General features: G+C 47.0%; 1 protein-coding gene across 1 annotated transcript in view; it reads right to left on the bottom strand.

The window, feature by feature from the left end:
- PPIP5K1 (diphosphoinositol pentakisphosphate kinase 1) overlaps nt 1-21487 on the bottom strand; it is a 115856-nt gene that overhangs the window by 25274 nt on the left and 69095 nt on the right. Inside the window, exons 27-29 of the mRNA XM_065411547.1 lie at nt 19025-19147; nt 10836-10898; nt 5048-5227 (exon numbers count right to left, since the gene is read on the bottom strand). Of these exons, the coding sequence (XP_065267619.1) occupies nt 5048-5227; nt 10836-10898; nt 19025-19147 (366 nt within the window). The remainder of the gene's footprint in view (nt 1-5047; nt 5228-10835; nt 10899-19024; nt 19148-21487) is intronic.

The raw sequence follows: 21487 nt of genomic DNA, 5'->3' as shown, positions 1-21487 counted from the left end.
TTGAGAAAAAACAGATTGTTTTGCAGAAATTCCCCTCCTTCCGCATCTTCAGAACCTGGGGTCTGTTTCTTCACAATGTGAAAGGCCAACCCTTCTGCACTTGTCCCCTTCCTCCTTCAATTCAGAAAGGAAAAGCCGATCGATGCAACACCACACACAGTTCAGCAAACCACATGCACCAGCAGGTTTTATGGTGTAAGAATATCTGGGCTGGTCAGCACCAGTTAGATAATTTCCTTGCACACAAAAGGATACCCCCTCCTACCCACTTTAAACCAGCCAGAGGCACTACCCACAAGATTTCCACACTCCTGAAGATGAGAAACACCCAGAGGAACAGGAAGCTATCACACCATTTAGATCTGATGCTGAAATTCCCTGCCCACTCCCGGACCAATTCCCATAAATGAAACGTTTGCCATGCAATGCAGATACACAAGCAGCTCTCCAGTCTACATTAATCTGGAAAGCAGCGCACCTCCCTCAAGCATCTCACTTTCCATGCATTTCCAAAGGAGAGGTTACTTACCTTGTACAGTAACTGGAGTTCGAGATGTCTGTTTCTCTGCGGGTGCTCTATGCCAGGATGTGTGCACACCTGTGCACTCTGGATCAGAGATTTTTTTTTTGTCAGCTGTGTCCGTGGGTCCGCGCCTATGCCTTAGACACCCTCGTGCTCTAGTATGAGGGCATATAGGGAGGGGCAAATTTGCTGCCACTCCAGTTCCTTTTCAATGGCAAAAGTTCACCAAGAGATACCGAGGCAGATGAGTAATGGAGCACCAAATAGGGACACACATCTTGAAGCACTCCAGTTACTGTACAAGGTAAGTAACCTCTCCTTCAAGTAGAGTCCCTAAGGGTACTCTTGAGCAGCACCTCCAACACGGAGGAGGGTGCTGAGGAGGTGGATTCAGTCAAGATCATAAAACAGGGTCACCGAAAGCCGCACCAGCTATGGGAACAGTGACAAGAGCATAGTGCTGGGAGAACATGTGTATCAAAGACCAGGTGGCTGCTCTGCTGGGATAGGTATGTTTCTCAGCAGGGCAACAGAGGTAGATTGAGCCCTGCTGGAGTGAGCCATAACTCTCGAAGGGGAGCAAACCGCTTAACCTTCGCTGCAGGTTAAGATGCATCCTGCAATCCATTTGGACAGTTTGAGTGGAAGTCACCCGTCCTTTCATGCGTTCTGCAATTGAGATCAGAAGTCTCAGTGTAGCCCTGTCCAAGACCCAGTCCTATCTTGGAAAAGGTAAGACCTTTTCTTACACCCAGTGTACAAAGGCTTGGAATAAAATCACCGGTTGACGGGGAATTCTGAGGATCTCTTAGGAAGGAAGCGAGGATATGGACATAGTATCACCTTGGCACAACTCAACACAGTGCACAGCAAGTCAGCCATCAAGGCTCCACACTCCCCTACCCTCCTGGCCAAGGGGATGGCTATAAGCAATGAGGTTTTAAGAGGATGGAAGAGGGAACAGTTTACCATAGGTTCAAATGGGGATTTTCCTCAGCGCACTGAGGACTAGGTTGAGGTCCCATGGTGGAGTTGGTTCTTTAACTGGAGGGAAGAGGTTGAAGAGCCCTTTGGGAAACCTCATCATGGTTGGGTGGGTGAAGATTGAAAGTCCCTCAGTGGGGGAGCGAAAGGCTGCAACAGCAGCTAGGTGAACTCCACAAAGGGAAAAAGGAAGGAAATGGGGGAGACTGTCCCCACAGCCTAGGGGTGGAGGGGCGCTACATGCAGTGTAAAATCCAGAGCAGGAGAGAGAGTTCATGACCCAAGACCAACAGGTCAAAATGGTTGTTTTGAAGATGTTGCCAATTGGGAGATCACAGTAGAGGACTGTCCTCTCAGAGGACCGGAGCTTCTTTTGGGGGGGCTCAGCAGTTCTTGTGGGCTGGCAGTGGACTGGGTTTGACCACTGAGCCACCAGCAACCTATTGTACTTTCTCTTTGCCATAGGTGTATAGATGCCCAGATATTGTAGCATGGCCCAGAGTCCTTAGAGTGAATGGACCCATCCACGGCATCACTGAACAACATGGGTCCCTCAAAGGGAAGGTTTGACAATATTTTGTACCTCCCAACGCAGACCAGAGGACTGCAGCCAAGAAGCTCTGCACATGACTATTGCTGTAGCCAGGGAATGAGCAGTTGGGTCAGTGGCTTCTAGTGAGGCTGTTATGAGGGCTTGAAGTTGTTCCCTCTGATCCTGTAACAAGTGGTCAATAAAAGGATGAAAATTGGGAAGAGTTCATGAAATTGTGTGTTGGTATCAGGGCTTGGTAACTGGCTGCTCTGAACTGGAGCGAGGCTGAAGAGTAGATTTTTCATACCCAGAAGGTCCAGTCTTTTTTGTTCTTCATCAGACGATGTAGAATGGAACAGATGTTGTCTGTTCCATTTGTTGACTGCCGCCACAACCAGGGAGTTGAATGTAGGATGGGAAAAGAAATATTCTGATCCTTTGGGAGAGAGGTAGCACTTTTTGTCTGTCTGTTATTATGTAGGCCGTATAGTAGCTGGGATTTGCCAAACAGAACGTGCAGGGGCCAGAGGAGCATCATTAATGGGAAAGGCAATTTTGCCCCAAGGAAGTGTGTGAAGGATGTCAATCAAGGAGTATTTGAGGTTCCTGTATCTCCTCCAATGGAATATGTAGAGTCTCCACTATATGTTTCATAAGATCCTGAAATTCTTGAAACTGACAGCATAAGATGGTGAGGGAGGCATGAGCCTTGTCTGGGGAGCAGGAGGGTGTGTGGGAAGGCAAAGATTCTTCTTCCATAGGTTGCTCTTGCTTCCCTGTAAGATCCTGCTGTGTGGAAGGACCCAAGGGTGGCAGCTGCTGCTCTTGACGTGCACTCCTACGAGGTGGGACCCTGTAGAACTGGTCACCATAAGGGGCTCCAGTGCTCCAATAAGCCCACTGTGGTGGCTGTAAGGGACAGGACCCCACTGTTGTCCTTGCCAGAGGTATTGCCTGGATAGGAATTTCATCATCAGGAGGTACTCTGAGTGAAGGAGGTTGAAAAGAGGAACCCTTTATGACGCTTCAAATTTGGATGTGTCCTCTTCTGTGTCAACTGGAGGGGCAAATAGTGTCGGTACCGGTGGTCAAGTCAGTATCAGGGCCCAAAAGGGGGCTGTTATTGCATCAATACTGGAAGCGGTTGATATGAAGGTACCAGACAGTGTAGAGTCAGTAACGGAGAGAAGTGTGTCTGTGTACCCGCAAAGAAGGACTGGAGGCTGGGATGGCACTGGAGGATGAGACATGGTTGAAGACAGTAGCGGAGGAAACGTAGACTCCAGCAGATGAGGCCGTACACCAGTGGAGAGTGTCTTTCAGTACCCCTCAGCAGAGGTGATTCAGGGTACTCCAGGATCCAAAGGTCCACATGGGTCAAAAGATTGGATGGTACTGGGGACCCCAGGTAGGAAACATTGGGAGTCAGAATATCTGGTGGTACCGAGATGGTACCAAAGTACGATTGGCACATCCTTTATGTCTGGTTGCTAGAGGCAGTACAAACAATGATTTTGGCTTAGCTCTGGAATGCTTACACCTCGGAGGCACAGAGTCCAGAGGCAATGTAAGTACCACTTCAGGTAATTTACCAGACGGTTTCTTGGTATGCAGCATAGTCACCTTAGCCAGTGCTGTGGTCTCCGTTCCGAAGGGGATGGGAGCCTCAGAAGTACCCGTAATGGGACATCATCTTTTGAGACCCAGATTGAGAGGTTGACTTTCCCTTTCTCTTCTCTTATTCTGGGAAAGGGGGCCTTCTCTTCTTCAATGGTTTAGATGGTTCCGAAGGGCCCCCCAGGTCTTTGGTTACTGTCACAGAAGAGACTGTCACCGGAGCTCTCTGAGGGTCTGACATGTAGGGGGAGGACTCAGATCCTGTGGGTCTCAGCAAATGCTCCATTAACAGGAGTTTGAACCTGTTCTCTCAATTTCTTAGATCTACTCTTAAACCCTGAGCAGATCTGACATTTGGAAGGGACGTGAGACTCCCCGAGGCAGCTTAAATGTCCATTGTTGTGGGAGAAAGATCTATGGCAGGTCTGGCAGGGTTTGAAGCCCAGGGGCCTGGGCTTAACCCATACTTGAGGCCATGGATCAAAGGCCTGAATTGGGCAAAAAAGAGGAAGGGAGGGGAACCTATTAAAAAGAACAAATTGTGCTAAACAAAAATAAAGAAAAGAATACTAAGAAAAAGAAAATTTTCACAAGAGGAGTAGCCAGCCTTGAGGCCAGCTAGCAGACACCGTGATGCTCTGTTTCAAACTGCAAGTGACTGAGAAGGAACTGGGAGTGGCAGCGGGTCCACCCCTCCCTGTATGCCCTCGTACTGGAGCATGAAGGTGCCTAGGGCACTGGCACAAACTCACAGACACAGCTGACAAAGTCTCCAATCCAGAGTGCACAGGCGTATGCACATCCTGACACTGAGCACCCATAGGCGCACTACTCGAAGAAGCAACAGGTTAATTTCAGGGGTTTCTGGCTGCTCGGTCATTCTTATGCTATGGCTCCTGATTCTTCATCCTTCTCCACACAGCAGTCATCCACCTCAGCTCCTTTATTAAACTGAAGGGACACGAGGATTACACTTCTCTGGGGATTGGGCATGGGGTAAAGAGTGTTATGTCAGCAGTCCATCAAGCTGCTGGAGCAGATGAAAGCACCCCAATCCACATTGGCCATCGCTCCACAAAAGAAGCACAAGTACCCACTCTGACTAGAGGAAGAAGGCACTGCGCAATTGCCAAGGATGAAGACCACAAAGTTACAGCTACACAGAAAAGTTATTAGCCCTACATAGAAAGTACCTTCCTCGGGCTCCAAAAATGCCCTGATGCAACCACCCACATGCCTCACGGCAGCACCAACCCGAGGCTCTCAGAGAGGCAGAGCGGGAAATGCTTTCCCTGGTTTAGAAAGTGCAGCAGACATTGCATTCTCAAGCAGACATCACCCCCTGCTCAGCTACAAGAGCGTGGGCTTGAGGCAGCTGCAGCATGCAGTACCGTAGAGGCACTCCAAGTCATCCTGGCCTGAGATCAGCCAGCTCCTGAAGAGACGCAGGTGGTAGGAACACTGATGTAGGTGGTGGGCCAGAGTGGCATCCAAGGAGATGTTCCGTCTCATGGCATTGTCAGAGGAAAAACGGTACAGCAGCGGGGCAACACGGTGGTGTTCAAGCACATCTAGAGGAGAAGGGAACCACAGAAGGCGAGAGAGAGAGAGAGAGAGAGAGAGAGAGAGAGAGAGGGTAGCTGAGAAATGAGAAAATGGAGACAGGTGGGGAAAAGGCCATGTGCTGAACCCCCAGCCCCAGGGCCGAAGAGTAGGAAGAGCCCTCTCCTCACCACACAATACCCTGAACCTTCAGCCCCCAGGGTACAACTCCATTGAAGAGCTCATTTACATTTAGGTTGTTTCTTTCCAAGATTTTAGTTTTTCTAAAATGAACAAACCCCAGGAACACATTTTTAGCCTGTGTGTAATTAAGATCCAGGCTGGGCTACAAAACAAGAAAGGTAGCCCCAGGCCTGGCCCTTCTCCCACTGAACCAAGAAATCCAGATTCAGCCTTTGGTGTCAGAATCCTTAGCACTTTGTTTGGGGAAGAAAAAGGTCTGGCTTGGAGAGCATAGCAAGGCTGGAAAATAGCCAGCAGGGAGGCTGAGAAATTAGCTGAGAACAGATCACCTGGAGGTTCTGAAAATGCAGAGGGGCACAAGTTATTTACAGCCCCCAAGAAGATGAGAGTGCCAAGAAACACTGGGAAACGTATCAGCCCCACTCCATAGAATTGTATTGTCATCCTCAAAGCACTGTGGAAAGACGACTAAATTCCTTCCCTTCACGCACTGTGGGACTCATGATATTGTAGCCCAGTTACTCCTGGAGTCACAGATTTTAAGGCCAGAAGGGTCCATTATGATTATCTAGTCCAGCCTCTGTCACGGGGCAGAGAATTTCACCCAGTGGTTCCTGCATCGAGCCCATCGCTTATGATCGAGCTACAGCAGATCTTTTTGAATGAGACATCCAGTCTGGATTTAGACAGAGAATGCATCGTGTCCCTAGGTAAGTTGTTCCAGTGGTTAATTACCCTCACTGTTAAAAACGTGCACCTGATTTCTAGTCTGCATTTCATAGAATGATAGAACTGGAAGGGACCTTGAGAGGTCATCTAGTCCAGTCCCCTGCACTCAAGGCAGGACTAAGTATTATCTAGACCATCCCTGACAGGTGTTTGTTCAACCTGCTCTGATAATGGAGATTCCAACACCTCCCTAGGCAATTTATTCCAGTGCTTAACCGCTCTGGCAGTTAGGAAGTTTTTCCTAATGTCCAACCTAACCCTCCCTTGCTGCAATTTAAGCCTATTGCTTCTTGTCCTATCCTCAGAGGTTAAGAAGAACAATTTTCCTCCTTGTAACAACCTTTTATGTACTTGAAAACTGTTATGTCCCCTCTCTGTCTTCTCTTCTCCAGACTAAACAAAACCAATTTTTTCAATCTTCCCTCACAGGTCATGTTTTCTAGACCTTTAATAATTTTTGTTGCTCTTCTCTGGACTTTCTCCAATTTGTCCACATCTTTCCTGATGTGGCGCCCAGAACTGGACACTCCACTTGAGGCCTAATTACCACGGAGTAGAGCGGAAGAATTACTTCTTGTGTCTTGCTTACAACACTCCTGCTAATACATCCCAGAATGATGTTTGCTTTTTTTGCAACAGCATTACACTGTTGACTCATATGACCCCCAGATCCTTTTCCGCAGTACTCCTTCCTAGGCAGTCATTTCCCATTCTGTACATGTGCAACTGATTGTTCCTTCAAAAGTGGAGTACTTTGCATTAGTCATAGAATCATACAATTGAATATCAGGTTGGAAGGGACCTCAGGAGGTCATCTAGTTCAACCCCCCTGTCCTTATTGAATTTCATCCTATTTACTTCAGACCCGTTCTCCAGTTTGTCCAGATCATTTTGAATTTTAATCCTATCTTCCAAAGCACTTGCAACCCCTCCCAGCTTGGTATCATCCACAAACTTTATAAGTGTACTCTCTATGCGATTATCTAAATCATTGATAAAGATAATGAACAAAAGGTTCAACAAGGACAAGTGCAGAGTCCTGCACTTAGGATGGAAGAATCCCATGCACTGCTACAGACTAGGGACCGAGTGGCTAGGCAGCAGTTCTGCAGAAAAGGACCTAGGGGTTACAGTGGACGAGAAGCTGGATATAAGCCAACAGTGTGCCCTTGTTGCCAAGAAGGCTAACGGCATTTTGGGCTGTATAAGTAGGAGCATTGCCAGTAGATCGAGGGACATGATCGTTCCTCTCTATTCGACATTGGTGAGGCCCCATCTGGAGTACTGTGTCCAGTTTTGGGTCCCACACTACAAGAAGGATGTGGAAAAATTGGGCAGAATCCAGCGGAGGGCAACAAAAATGATTAGAGGGCTGGAGCACATTATTTATGAGGAGAGGCTGAGGGAACTGGGATTATTTAATCTGCAGAAGAGAAGAATGAGGGGGGATTTGATAGCTGCTTTCAACTACCTGAAAGGGGGTTCCAAAGAGGATGGATCTAGACTGTTCTCAGTGGTACCAGATGACAGAACAAGGAGTAATGGTCTCAAGTTGCAGTGGGGGAGGTTTAGGTTGGATATTAGGAAAAACTTTTTCACTAGGAGGGTGGTGAAGCACTGGAATGGGTTACCTAGGGAGGTGGTAGAATCTCCTTCCTTAGAGGTTTTTACAGTCAGGCTTGACAGAGCCCTGGCTGGGATGATTTAGTTGAGGATTGGTCCTGCTTTGAGCAGAGGGTTGGACTAGATGACCTCCTGAGGTCCCTTCCAACCCTGATATTCTATGAACAGAACCAGACCCAGAACCAATCCCTGCAGGACCCCACTCGTTATGCCCTTGCAGCATGACTGTGAACCACTGATGATTACTCTCTGGGAACTATTTTCCAACCAGTTATGCACCCACCTTATAGTAGCGCCATCTAGGTTGTATTTCCCTAGTTTGTTTATGAGAAGGTTATGCGAGACAGTATCAAAAGCCTTACTAAAGTCAAGATATACCACATGTACTGCTTCCCCCCATCCACAAGGCTTGTTACCCTGTCAAAGAAAGCTATCAGGTTGGTTTGACACTATTTGTTCTTAAATAACAGTCAGCATGGATTTGTCATCACCTTATTATCTTCTAGGTGTTTGCAAATTGATTGCTTAATTATTTGCTCCATTATCTTTCCAGGTATAGAAATTAAGCTGACTGGTCAGTAATTCCCTGGGTTGTCCTTACTTCCCTTTTTATAGATGGGCACTATATTTGCCCTTTTCCAGTCTTCTGGAACGTTTCCCATCTTCCCTGACTTTTCAAAGATAATTGCTAATGGCTCAGATATCTCCTCAGTCAGCTCCTTGAGTATTCTAGGATGCATTTAATCAGGCCCTGATGATTTGAAGACATCTAACTTGTTTAAGTAATTTTTGACTTGTCCTTTCCCTATTTTAGACTCTGATCCCACCTCATTTTCACTGGCATTCACTATTTTAGACATCCCATTGCCACCAACCTTCTTGGTGAAAACCGAAACAAAGAAGTCATTAAGCACCTCTGCCATTTCCACATTTTGTTATGGTCTTTCCCCCCTCATTGAACAATGGGCCTACTCCGTTCTTGTTCTTCCTCTTCCTGCTAATGTATTTGTAGAATGTTTTCTACAAATCTGTCTGGCTCCAGCTCCCAGCCACTGGATCTCATGTTGTTTCTGTCTGATGGATTAAAGAGCCCTATGCTCTGTGCACTTTGTTTCCCCAACACACACTGCGGGTGCCCTATTTCCCCTCTATAATCTCTCTATGGGCATCAGGCTGCTGTTACAATGGGGGGTGGCCTATCGAAGGCTGCTCCACAAAGGAAGAGCTTGGCCTGCATGTCAGAGTGACACATGCTTACCAAACTATTTCCAGAAAGATACTGGAATGAGCCATGCAGCAGCTCCCTTTGCACAGTCCACCTGGCAATTTCTCCCATGGTCTGACCTGCTTGGAGACTCAGTATGTCTACGCACCAGAAGCTGTACACAAGCTAAGCTACCTGAGCTAGCATGAATCCCACTAGTGTGGGTAACAACAGCAGCGAAGACAGCACAGCGCAGTGTTCAGAGTGCACTAGTGAGCTGAGCATTACTCAGCATCTGTGTCAGGCTTGAACTATCCATACTGAAGCCCACGCTGCCCTGTCTTCCCGGCTCTTGTAACCTGAGCCGGCGCAAATCCAGCCAGCACAGGCAGGCTAACCCATGCAGAGCTTTGGCTGTGCAGACACACCCTTCAGAAACTAGCCAGACCGCACCTTTGTGCTTTATGATGGTTCTTTTCTGATCTTAGACTCATCTTCCAGATCACAGAGTGTTTACTGAGCACCAGCATTCAGGTTGAGTGGAGACAGTCTAACCCTAATAACTCCTAATAATCTGCTCCAGTCCCAGCCACTCCCTATCCATGAGGAATGGGGAGGAATGTTAGCTGTAAAACAAACTTTTTCTGAACATTTCTGTTCAAGGCTTAGAGAGCAAATACTTGTGAGCCATTTGACAGTTAGACCAGGAGAACCAATTGTCTTCATAACATCTACAGATGCACAGAATCAGCATCAGGTTAGGAGCGACACAGAGGAGGGGAGTTGGAGCACACAAGGAGCAGGGCCACTCTCCTCCTATTCCTTGCTGTTAGGGTGGGGAGAGCAAAGCAGACTGCACTGCAGCTGCCCTCCCTCCTGGCTATGAAGAGGGGAACAAATATGGAGTGCAGTCTCTGAATTTCATGGGTTCAGTGGGGAAGATTTCCCACAGCAAAGGAGCAAGGCGCTGCCCCTCTGAATGTCAGTGAACATTCCATGACCTTCCTTCGGGACCATATTTGTTTGTATGTGATTAAAAGTGAATTCTCCAACGACACCATGCTTGGGGTAGGGTGCATGTGAAAAGGTGAGACCAGCCCTACCAATGCCATCATGTCGGGTGGGGGATGAAGAGAGATGGGGGAGAGGGGGAACATGAGAGGGACCAGCATTACAAGCGACCGTGCAGGTGGGAGACCAGGAGAGAATCAGAGCTACCAAGGCCACTATGCTGAAGGGCAGCTTGGCTAGAGGAAATGCTAGGGATCCCTGCTGTTTTATCCCCTTACTCTCACCTCAGTAGATTGCATTTTCCATGGCCACCAGGTGGAGGCAGCCTTTGCCTCACTTATTAACGCCATCTAACCCCAGAGCTGCCCTTGCTCTTCCTCCACTGCCACACACAGCAGACTAGGGAGCCAGTCATTGCTGCTCTCAGGATGCAGACTGTCAAGGCAGATTGTGCTGCAGGGTTTGCACAGTTATGCCTCCCACACCATCAGTGAGATGGAAAGAGTGAGCATGGGGAAGACGCTGACGCCAGCACAGAATTTGAGGCTGCTAAAGGATCCAATTCTCATTTGCTCACATTCGGGTGGTCAGTCGAGGTGCAAACACCTCTGGGATAAACAGGCTGCCAGGCTTCTAACAGCCTGCCCAGGCCTAGGCCCCTCATAGACAATAACACAAAGTGAGCAGGTTAGTCACAATGAGACAACAGGGAGAACGGTAGAACAGTTGGACACCAGATACACAGATGCACAGAGGAACATGAGAAGGCTGAAGGGAGGGGAACACAGAACGACGTGCAGAGAGAACAGAACGTGAGGATGAGGTTAGAAGCGTGAGAAAACGTCAAATCAAGGAAGCAAACGTACCATTAGTCGGATGCTTTGCAAACGACACAGAAAATCGTTTTACGGCTGGCATAGACAAGAGCTCTGAGGAAATAAAAACAGATCATCTCAGTTAACAGCCTGCTTCTAAGGAGCCCTGAGACTTTGCATACTTACAGCTATCCCTGCCTGACAGACCCCTCACACTTATCCATCTGCCTGACCCCCAGACACCCGCTCCCACTTGACACGTCTCCTGACACTCCTTACACCTGCAGCATTGACAGAGTCCTCCAGACCCCTCTTTACACCTGCTCTCACACTTCTTCAGCCCCGTTCTTATACACAGGAGGCACTCCCTGCCCTCCTACCTCACTTCGCCTAGAGAAACTCTCTGAGTTGTGCATGGACTGGTCCTACTAGAGATAGCTGGGGGAAGAGATAGGGCTCTTCTGCACAAGTGACCAGGACATTCTCAGAGTCAGTAAAGCACAAAACCACAGAACAGAATGCAGCAGCACAATATAGGCCAAGCCACCCGGAATTTATTGGGGAGAAGTGAAGTGCCTAAGACTGTTCTCCCCTCACAGGAGCATAAGATTCAGAGTAAAGGACACTGTAGCCTCAGCGTGTCCCATCCAGAATCTGTGCTAAGCAGAGAGCTTTATGAATTAAAAAGGAAAGTCAAATTTACAACTGAATAGAATAAGCGGGTGCCCCCAGACCTCGCCCCACAAGGCATTCCCAGATACAGGCCAGGCATGGCCCCTCAAGCACAGCTGGGCTTCGGCTGGGCCCCACAAGGATCCCTTTGGGCATAAGCCAGGCCAGGTTCCTGGCCACAGAGGAGGCAAAGCTGTCTCACATGAGTTATGTAGCTGGGGAGAGGGGGACTGAAAACAGATGGTGCATAAAAGGGCTCAGCTTTCATGGTACAGTTTTGTTATTTCCATAATCTGCCAGAGAAGTCTGCACAGTGAGGCATAGGGAATATTGCAGGTAGCTCCTCAGAGCGTGTGGGAAGGAACAGGCCAGCAGAAACTGAAGAGAGAAAGAAGCTGACTGGATCCATAGCTTGGGGAACAGAGCCCAGCTGGTCAGACTTCCAGGTTTTCATTTCTCAGAGTCTCTCTTTTATACTTCCTTTTCATCAGAGTCGTAAGAGCTACACACAACCTTGCCCTTCCACAAGTGCTCCAATTCAGCTGGCATAAACACCATCTCATCCTCGTGTCCACATCATGCTGCTGGCTAGGTTTACGGAAATACCTCTGACTTGCCCCCACAATTAAATTTTATCCAAGGGCTCACGGACATTTCTGTATTTCCCTTGCTGTCTGGATTGCCCTGAGACTAAATTGCTCTGTTTATTCCTGGGTAAGTGCAGCATAGGTAGAAGCAGGACAAGATTCCCATCCACATGCACTCAAATTGGAGAGTGTTTCTCAGCCTTGACCCTGTAAATCAGCTCTAGAGGTGACAATGACATTCAGTCTCCATACCCCACTCAACAGCCGGCTATGAGAAACTAGCCTGAGGCCAACCAACTCACTTCACAAAAGGAGATACCACTGATGACTTTCACTCACTAGTGGATTGCGCTCCATCACATCAGTAACGTAGAGGTGAAAAGCTCCATATCCTATTCCCAGTCCCCAGCAAAGAGACTTAAAAGAAATAAAGCCAATTTAACTTCATAGAGCAGCAATGAGTCTGTGGAGGAAAGCACTACAAACAGGGCACCATGTACTCTGCAATTCAGCAGCCACAGAATGAGAAGCAGAAGCTACCACTGGTCCAGAATTGCGCTCCAGAATCTTAGGGTGTGTCTCTGGTTTAATCCAAAGCTGTTTGACGTGCATCAGGTAACTCACAGTATGCAAGTCGCACCAACAGGATGCGCATGGAACACTTGTTCCATTTTCAATTCACATTACGTGAACACACTGCAGCAGTTTGCTGCAAACTCAGGGTGTAGTGTTGTGGAGAGGTCCTTTGTTTTGCTGCTGAGCAGCATGCATCCTGGGATTGTTTTTGCTGTGAATTGTGGGAAGCCAGGTAAGTTCTATTTTTTTTTTTTTTTTAAGATTCTACATTTCTGCATTCTCCACTCCATCCTTCCTTTCCCAACAGCCTTGTGCTATTTTCAAATTGCTGTCAGTCAGCATTAACTCAACAATGCTCCATTCCGCTATGGTGACAACTGTGAATATTCAGAGCCTGCCCGGGCTGCATTATAGCACTAAAGTCAGATGAAATTGGCATTTCACTTTGCCAATCACCCCACAAGCAGGAGAATATTCTATGGCAGCAGCAAGAGAACACACTGGAGTGGGGGGAGCAGGATGAGGAAGAAGAGGATGCTGCCGACCTGTGTGAACTAGAGGACCAGTTCCTGAATGAGTTACATGGTTCTCAGCACAGTCTATGGGCCTGGGAAACCAGTGTGGATTGGTGGGCGAGAACGTTCTGCAGGCCTGGGATGACTAGCCGTGGCAAAAGAACTTCAGGCTAGGGAGAGCTACCCTTTTTAGAATTATGTTCACACTTTGGTTTTGCTGTTTTGTTTGTGTGCTGGAGGCACTTCTGTGATGTTCGTAAGGTTAAAAGGGGGGTTATGGGAGGCTTCAGGGGCGAGCTGGCTAGTAATCCTCCCTACACCCCCATTAGGCTGTCCTGATTCTCTAGGCTGTTACACTGGGGCAGAGGCAGAGAATGCCTGACTAGGAGACAGAGAATGCTCATATTAAAAAAGGTAAAGAACAGACCATTGAGATATGCTGCGAAGTTATTCACTAGGATGGTTCCCCCAGAAATGCTGCAGGAGTGGAAGGAGCTTAAAAGCTATACCTGGGGCATGGGCAAGCATCCATTCCCGACAACATGCAAAACTAAACTGAACAATTTCTCAGTCTTAAGTTCTACTATATCTCCCCCAGATTTCACTAAATCTGATAACCGGGCAAGAAAGTGGCAGATGAAATTCAACAATAATATGCATTGATAAATGCAAAGTAATGCACATTTGAAAACATAATCCAACTATACATACAAAATTAGTTGTTACCGCTTAAGAAAGATCTTGGAGTCATTGTGGATAGTTCCCTGAAAACATCCATTCAATGTAGAGCAATAGTCAAAAAAGCGAACAGAATGTTAGGAGCCATTAGGAAAAGGCTAGATAATAAAACAGAAAATATTAGTGCTACTATATAAATCCATGGTACGCCCCCACCTTGAATACTGCGTGCACTTCTGGTAGCCCCATCTCTAAAAAGATATTAGTACAGAGAAGGGCAACAAATTATTATTAGTGGTATGGAACAGCATCCATATAAGGAGAGATTAAAAATACCAGGACTGTTCATCTTAGACAAGAGATAACTAAAGGGGAATATGATAGAGGTCTATAAAATCATGACTGGTGTGGAGAAAGTGAATAAGGAAGTTTTATTTATTTACCCCTTCACATAACAAGAACCAGGGGTCACCCAATTAAGTTAGTAGACAGCAGATTACACAAACAAAAGGAAGTATTTCTTCACACGATGGACAGTCAACCTGTGGTTCAAAAAAGCATTAGATAAGTTAATGGACAACAGGTTCATCAGTGGCTATTAACCAGGATGGTCAGGGATGCAACCCTATGCTCTGGGTGTCCCTAAACCTCCAACTGCCAGAAGATGGGACTGGATAACAAGGGATGGATCACTCAAAATTGCCCTTTCTGTTCATTCCCTGTGAAGCATCTAGCACTGGCCACTGTTAGAGACAGGTTAATGGCCCAGATGGACCATTGGTCTGACTCAATATAACCTTTCATATGTTCTTATTTATACCTCATGTAAACTATGAGCACTCACCAAACTCCTTTTTCTGTAACAACTGTCTCTGTAAACTTGATTTCTGCAGAAATGAATGCTTTCGTTATTCAGATCTGTTGAGGGAGGGAAGGCGGTGTAGAGACTGTGGCTTCACCAATCTAATGGCCACGTTGAGGGCAGAAGGAGGGGGATGTATTCAGTAGTCAAGGTAGATAAGGGAAGAGGAAAGGAAGACAAGCAGATGGGCAAGTGGCCTCCATGCCATGGGCCTGAAAATGGTCAATAGTCATGGCGTTAGCACATCACAGAGGCTGATTCCCAAAATGGTGGCTGTTCCACCAGGCAAACACTTTGGAGGGCAAGGGGGCAATGGGCAGCATGTGCCAAGGGAGGCGGGGGCTGGATACTAAGAAGGGCTCCTAGCTCACATCTGCCTACAAAGGTTGCGGACAGCAATGTGGTACAATACTAGATTGCAGAATTACATGCTGAAGTTCTCTCCAGGGAATGTGCCTTTTCAGTCCCGAATGGGTTTCTGTCTGGGCCTTGGATTCAGCCAATGCAGGGCAGGAATCGCGGCCCATTGCAAGAGGGTGGGACTGCAGCTAGCTAGCATGAGGGTCCTGAGTCCCAAAAAGATCCTGGCTCTCAGGAGACAACTCCTCTCTGGCGTCCTCCTGCTCATCCTCTGATGGGTCTGGTCAGTCTTCATCCGGGGTGGAGTGGGGTGCAGGCTGCAGGTCCCAAATGGTGTCTGTACAGGATGGACTAGAGTTGTGTAGAATCCTATCTAGTTCATCAAAAAAATACACAGGTCACATCCCCTGCCATATTGCCTCCTTTTGTCCCATGCTGTAATGTACTTTCTCCTGAGCTGCTTGCTCTGTATCTGGCACTGCTTGGCATCCTGGTCATGACCCCTTGCAGACATCTACTTTGCAATGTACACAAAAAGGTCTTTATCCTAGCCACAAGAGCTTCCTGAACTGCCGCTTCTCCCCAGATGGCGATGAGATCCAGGGTCTCAGCCCAGCTCCAAGCGGCTGCATAAGGGCATATTGTGGGGCTTCTGGAATGCTATGATGGTCACACTGCAAAAAAATGATACACTGGAGTCCAGGAGCAAATGGGCAAAATCTGGTTCTGTGTCAGCTTCTGAAAGGAGGCAGTACAGTCCTGGAAACTTGACACCAGAGCAGGGAGGGCACAGAGGTAAACTGATAGGTTAGTAACGGTCAACCTGCAAAGCCACTGGAAGCATGTAAAAAGTAGTGCGCAACAACTGCATCCACACAAACAATAGCCGAACTAATTTGATTCGAAGCAAATGTTGTCCACTTTGCAAGAAGAACTCAGGGTTTGCGATAAATGTGTAATTAGTGAACAGAGATGGGATGGCATTGCATGTATTCAAGTGTTTTCAAACAATATTAACTTATTTGATCCACTATAAAGCCCCCCCGGTGTAGACAAGCCCTTAGTTTTATTTTTACTGTTCCGTTTCTAAGCTGTTGTCTGAACTGCCTCACTCACCTCTATTGATTGGTAACTGAAATCGAAAGAAGATAATTAACAATGCTGGTATTTAAACCACTTTGCAGAAACACTCAATCAAAGGGCTTGTCTCACTTTCCAAAGTGCCTCCCCCAGGAACCAAAAGCCTCAACAGCTTCCTATGCAGCTGCTAAAACCTCCAGCTTCCGCCTCACAACTTCCACAATGCAGCTTGTTGGCCCTGGCAGAGCAGAAAAGCATGGAGACAATGAGAAAAACTAAATTTAACACCAAAATAAATAACTCTGGGGCAAGTGACTTGATCAGGTTAGTCACCTTCATACTGAATTAAATACAAATTTACCTTCTAACATTTATTTTATGCTGCCACTCCACAAAAATGCCAAAGAACGCAGGGACCTTGCCACAGGATTTAGACCTAGCCTGCTGGAAACTGCCCAGGGCCTTGACTATAAGCAACCAATGGTACCTGCCATTCAGAATTTGTAGACAGGCCCCAGCTGCCCAGCATACATGCTGCAGCATTCAACAGGCAGTGAATGAGCACAGGGCCAAGACTGAGGAGACCTGGATTCTATTCTTGACTGCTACCAGCTTGCTGCATGCCCTGCACCAAGTCAATTCTCTCTATGGGAATAATACTGCCTTTGAACTTTGAAAGTGCCTAGAAGCTACAGAAGAAAAAAAAAAAAAATACCAGGACACAGGCTATTCTTTCCAGACCCTTCACCTGTATCCCTACACTGGAGGTCTTGAGCTAGCCTGCCTTATACTGGCAGATTGGCTCTGGGACCTATTGCATAACCAGCACAGCTTCTCTTTCCCAGCCACCTAGGGCAGCTCAGAAGAACGGATAGGAAAAGGTTGACAGAGACAATGTGGTTGAGGTAATATTTTTTTTAATCGGTGAGAGAGACAAGCTTGAGTTACACAGAACTCTTCTTTAGGCGTGGGAAACTTATCCAGAGTGTCACAGCTAAATACAAGGTGGAAGAGATTGTTTAGTAGCTAAACACATAATCTAAGAGCTCATTCAAGATGACGTGGCCTGTTAATACCTGTGCAGTCACAGGACAAACAAGGGGGGTTAGCAGGCTACAGATTGTTGTAAGAAGCTGTAAATTCAGTGTCTTTCCTTTTTAGTGTCTAGCAGAGAGTTATGAATTTAAGCTTCCAAGCTCGTCTTTTGAAGTTGTTGTGCAGGTTTCCTTTGAGGATGAGGACAGAGGTCAGATACAGAGTGATCACTTTGTGAGAAGTGTTTGCCCAGGGGTGATACTGGGTTTTTGTCTTTTACCTTTTTCTTTGTGAGTCTGAGCATAGTGATCAGCTGGTTACACCCACAGAGTTGCTATGGGGCAGTTAGTACACTGGATGAGATACGCCACATCATGATGGGCACGTGTTAGACCCAGGGATCCAGACAGGTGTGTTATGGGGGGCACTGATCATCATACCCACCCTTTTTCGCCAATACCTTGGGAACAACATAGCTAGAACACCACAGCAAACAAGGAGAAGGTTTTGCAGTTTCCCCCCAGTTTGCTTTCTTGATATCTGCCACCCTTATACTGCATTAGGGAATTCCCATCCTTTATTCAGCTCATGGAGACAAGCTTCCCTATTACGTTCTACACCACAATCAGTGGCTGTGCAAATGATTATGACTTTGACCAGGCAGCAGATCAGCTCATAGTCAACAAAGACCTGGTATTATGCAGAAGTCTCTCGTAACAAAGACGGAAGAGCAGCAAAAAAACAAAAAACAAACCCTCAGCAGACTGATCAATACAACGTTCTCCATGAAGTTCCAGTGGGTTTGTGGTTTGCAAATGCCCTCCCCAGAGTGCTTTGCCAGACCAGCTCCCTCTCTCTATTCCATTCTGTCCCACTCACAATGGGCCATGGCCACAAGAACTGAGATAACATGGAAAAATAAACAATCCTCCAACTTTACCCCACCTTCACATCTCCCAGAATATCCCAGCTTCTACACTAAGTCCCTAGAGGCAGAACTGCCTCATTGTGTCTCTCATGCAGTGCAATCCATAGGTGCTGGAACTAGGGTGCTGGGGGAGCTGCCATACCCCCTGGCTTGAAGTGGTTTCCATTATATACAGGGTTTATGGTTTGGTTCAATGGCTCTCAGCACCCCCACTATACAAATTGTTCCAGCACCTCTGGTGCCACCACACTGTAAGTGCTGTATAAAATACAAATGACTTCTTATTTAATGTGTCAACCGGACAGTTCCTCTTCACTGACAGAGTACAGGCCAGCACTTAAACCAATGAGCTGAATGTTTGATTTTATCAGGTCATCTTCATTAGGGATTCAATTGCAGATTTTTCAGGCAGCTTCTGCAGTGAGTGAGTGATAGTGATGAGAGTTTGCAATCTCCTCCCAGCATCCTACCCACCACCTGCATCAGCACCTCAGGTGTACAGAAGTGTCTGGATGTGAGTGCATTCCAGAGAACGTTCTCCCACAGATGCCCTCCCCAACATCCCCAGCCTGACCCCACCATGCATGTCATTCTGCTAACATGGGAGCCCCAGCTCCACAGAGCCATATGGAGATTACTTCTAAGCCCATAAGAAGACCAAGTTAAGCAAAAGTGGGACCGTTTGAGACAAGCAAGCTGATCCTCTAAGCATACAGGGACAGACCAATGGCCCATTGAGCTCAGTAATCCACCTCCAAAGAGCAGGTACTGTCAGCTTGCTTGGAGCAATACATAACAATTCAACTGTGACTGTGGTTAGTGCAGGTGCAGAGGATATTCAATTCATTCATGTCTAATTCTCTGGAAAATCTTACTACAGCTTTGCCTCAGTAACATCTTTAGACAGCAAGTTCCACAATTATCTGCTACACAAAGAACATTCATACCATCTTTGTATGTCAGGCTGGCGGCGAACTTTTTGCCGTGGCTGCGTGCGTAGTCCTGAAGGTTTGGGGCACTGGAGGAGCCTCCGAGCACAGTAGTGCTAAATAGTCCTGTACACTGCGACCCTGGAAAGGTGTGGGAGGGCATTAGTATTACGTCTCCACAGCATGCAGCTACAGACGACATCAGCAGAGTTAGCGGGGGAGAAGTAATCTGCCCCGTCTCCAGGAGAGGAATCTCCAGAAGGGCCTGATGCCGGAGGAGGCAGCAATCCCCTCCAAAGGAGATCAGCACTGGGCACAGCGTTGGGATCTTGGTATTTGGAGATGAGGAAAAGTTGCCTTACTGCAAGATAACCAACCATGCAGGGTTTACTGTCACTTAGCTTTCCGCCTCCTGACCCAGGAGACCCATGTTGACGAGTCTGAGCGCTAGGATATCTACCCTCCATTTCAGTTATTTAGGATACCTAATCCCCTTAATACGTAAGCACCAACTGCAAGCACTGCCCCTCTGCCCTCCCTCCAGTTCTCCTGTGCAGGGATTTCGCTAGTTCTGTAGGAAGCAGCCAGCACTGCAGCACAGAGGAGGAGGAAGCAGGGAATAAATCTAGAGAGGAGGGAGTGTCTTACAGCCCAATCAGGATTTTTCAAATGAAACGAGGAATCTGCTGATCAGGAAACAGAGAGCTTTCTCATCGCTCTACTGAGTACAGAGAAAAGACTGGATGCCCAGCTGGTGATGCGTCACTATACCAGGCACTGGGCTGCTGGTGCCAGACCTCTACCCATCAGCACTGGGGAAAGAAATCTATCCAGAGAGCCATTTTTCAGGTTTTCAGATATACAGGCTGCTGCCCCTGATAAGTCCACAGGTCCCTCCAGTCCAGGATTCTGCCTTGATGTTTCAGAGAAAGGCCAAGTGACCCACAATGCTCCTCACCAACTGTGAGAAGCTATACAGGGCACAGTCGTGCCTGAGTCCCGAGGCTTGCAAACCATCCATTTATGCCCCCACTGTCTCTCTGCAGACCTACTTAGGGCTTTCTCTTTTCTTTCTTGGTTAACACTTTCCAGTTGTACAAAAGAAAAACCACCCAAACAAAACTAACCCAACCCTAATTAAACCATGGCTTTGCTTTCTGCATCCACGGTTATATGCTCAGCTAGAAATCTGTTCTAAAAAAAAGAATCACAATGTATTAAGCCAAGAGTTTTGTTGAGAGTCTGAAAATGACTGACACATATTGTGTCATTCTGCCTGTTCTGGATGCCTCTATAAAAGTATGTTACTCCATAAATTAAGTGTCCTAAATTTTTACTATCCACAATTAATTGTTGGCTCTTTTTTCCAGGCAGTTGGCAGTGCATATCTAGATTCAATTTACATAACAGTAGGTTTATGACCTTTTACATTATATGTAACTATAACCTATAAACCCAGAAGAAGGATGGTCTGTAGAAAAGGCAGGTAACTAGGAAGTCATCGTTCTATTCCCAACCCTGCCACAGACTCATTGTGTGCAAAGTCACTCAGGTCAAAATTCTCAAAAGGCGTCTCTGATTTTGGGTGCCCAAGTTGATCCCTTAGGATTTTCAGACACGCTGTACACCCTCGTCTCCCATTGACTTCTGTCAGAGTGATATGAGCTCAGCACGCTGAAAACCAGGCACAAGAGGTCACCATCTGGACACTCAAACACTGGTCTTTGCCTCTCAGAGCCACAGTGCTCCCTGGAATGCTTTGCATGCCACATGGTAAGGAATGTGGCTTAAGTGGTGGCTTGATGGTTGGGCATTTGGAACATGGTTCATGTCAGTTGAGGAAAGCAATTTTGTTTATCCATATTGTGATCCAAAACTATTAACTGTGGATGCAGCAGAGTGTAAGCCCCTGCTCCCAAGAGGGGAGTCCCCCCAGGAGTGGGGCAGGTGCTACACATGCCGCTCTCTCACGCCCCCCCCCTTTTTTTTTTTTAAACTCCTTGAACAGTACAGGTCCAGGTACCTACAAGCTGTTGACTTTACACTGATCTAAAGTTTTCCTCCTTTTTTAACTTGATAGCATTCTATTCTCCGCATCGCCACCGTTCCTCATGATCATATATGATTCAGCCCTTTTAAAACCCCTGTTATGGGAGCGGTTTCATGGACATCTCATGGCATGCTGATTACTCACCCTGAGAAGCATTTCTTTGGATTGAGTTTAAATTTATTGACCTTTAATTGACTAACCCTTGTTCTCAAATTATGGGGCAGCATCAAAACTCGGGACTGATCAATTTTTGCTATTATACCCATAACGTCACTTCAGACCGATTCCCTTTAATTCATATTCCCAACTCCTTTTTTATTCCCCTAGAGTAAATGCAGCAATTTTAGTCTTTGAGTCTGTCATCAAGTACCCACACTAACTACCCTCACTGTTCTGTCTCTGGGCCTTCCAAGCTCAGTTCTTCTACAGCC

Source organism: Emys orbicularis, chromosome 10 (assembly GCF_028017835.1).
Source record: "Emys orbicularis isolate rEmyOrb1 chromosome 10, rEmyOrb1.hap1, whole genome shotgun sequence".
Lineage (NCBI taxonomy): Eukaryota > Metazoa > Chordata > Testudines > Emydidae > Emys > Emys orbicularis.
Note: the sequence above shows the minus strand (reverse complement) of the source record. Positions and strands in the feature narration are given on the sequence as shown.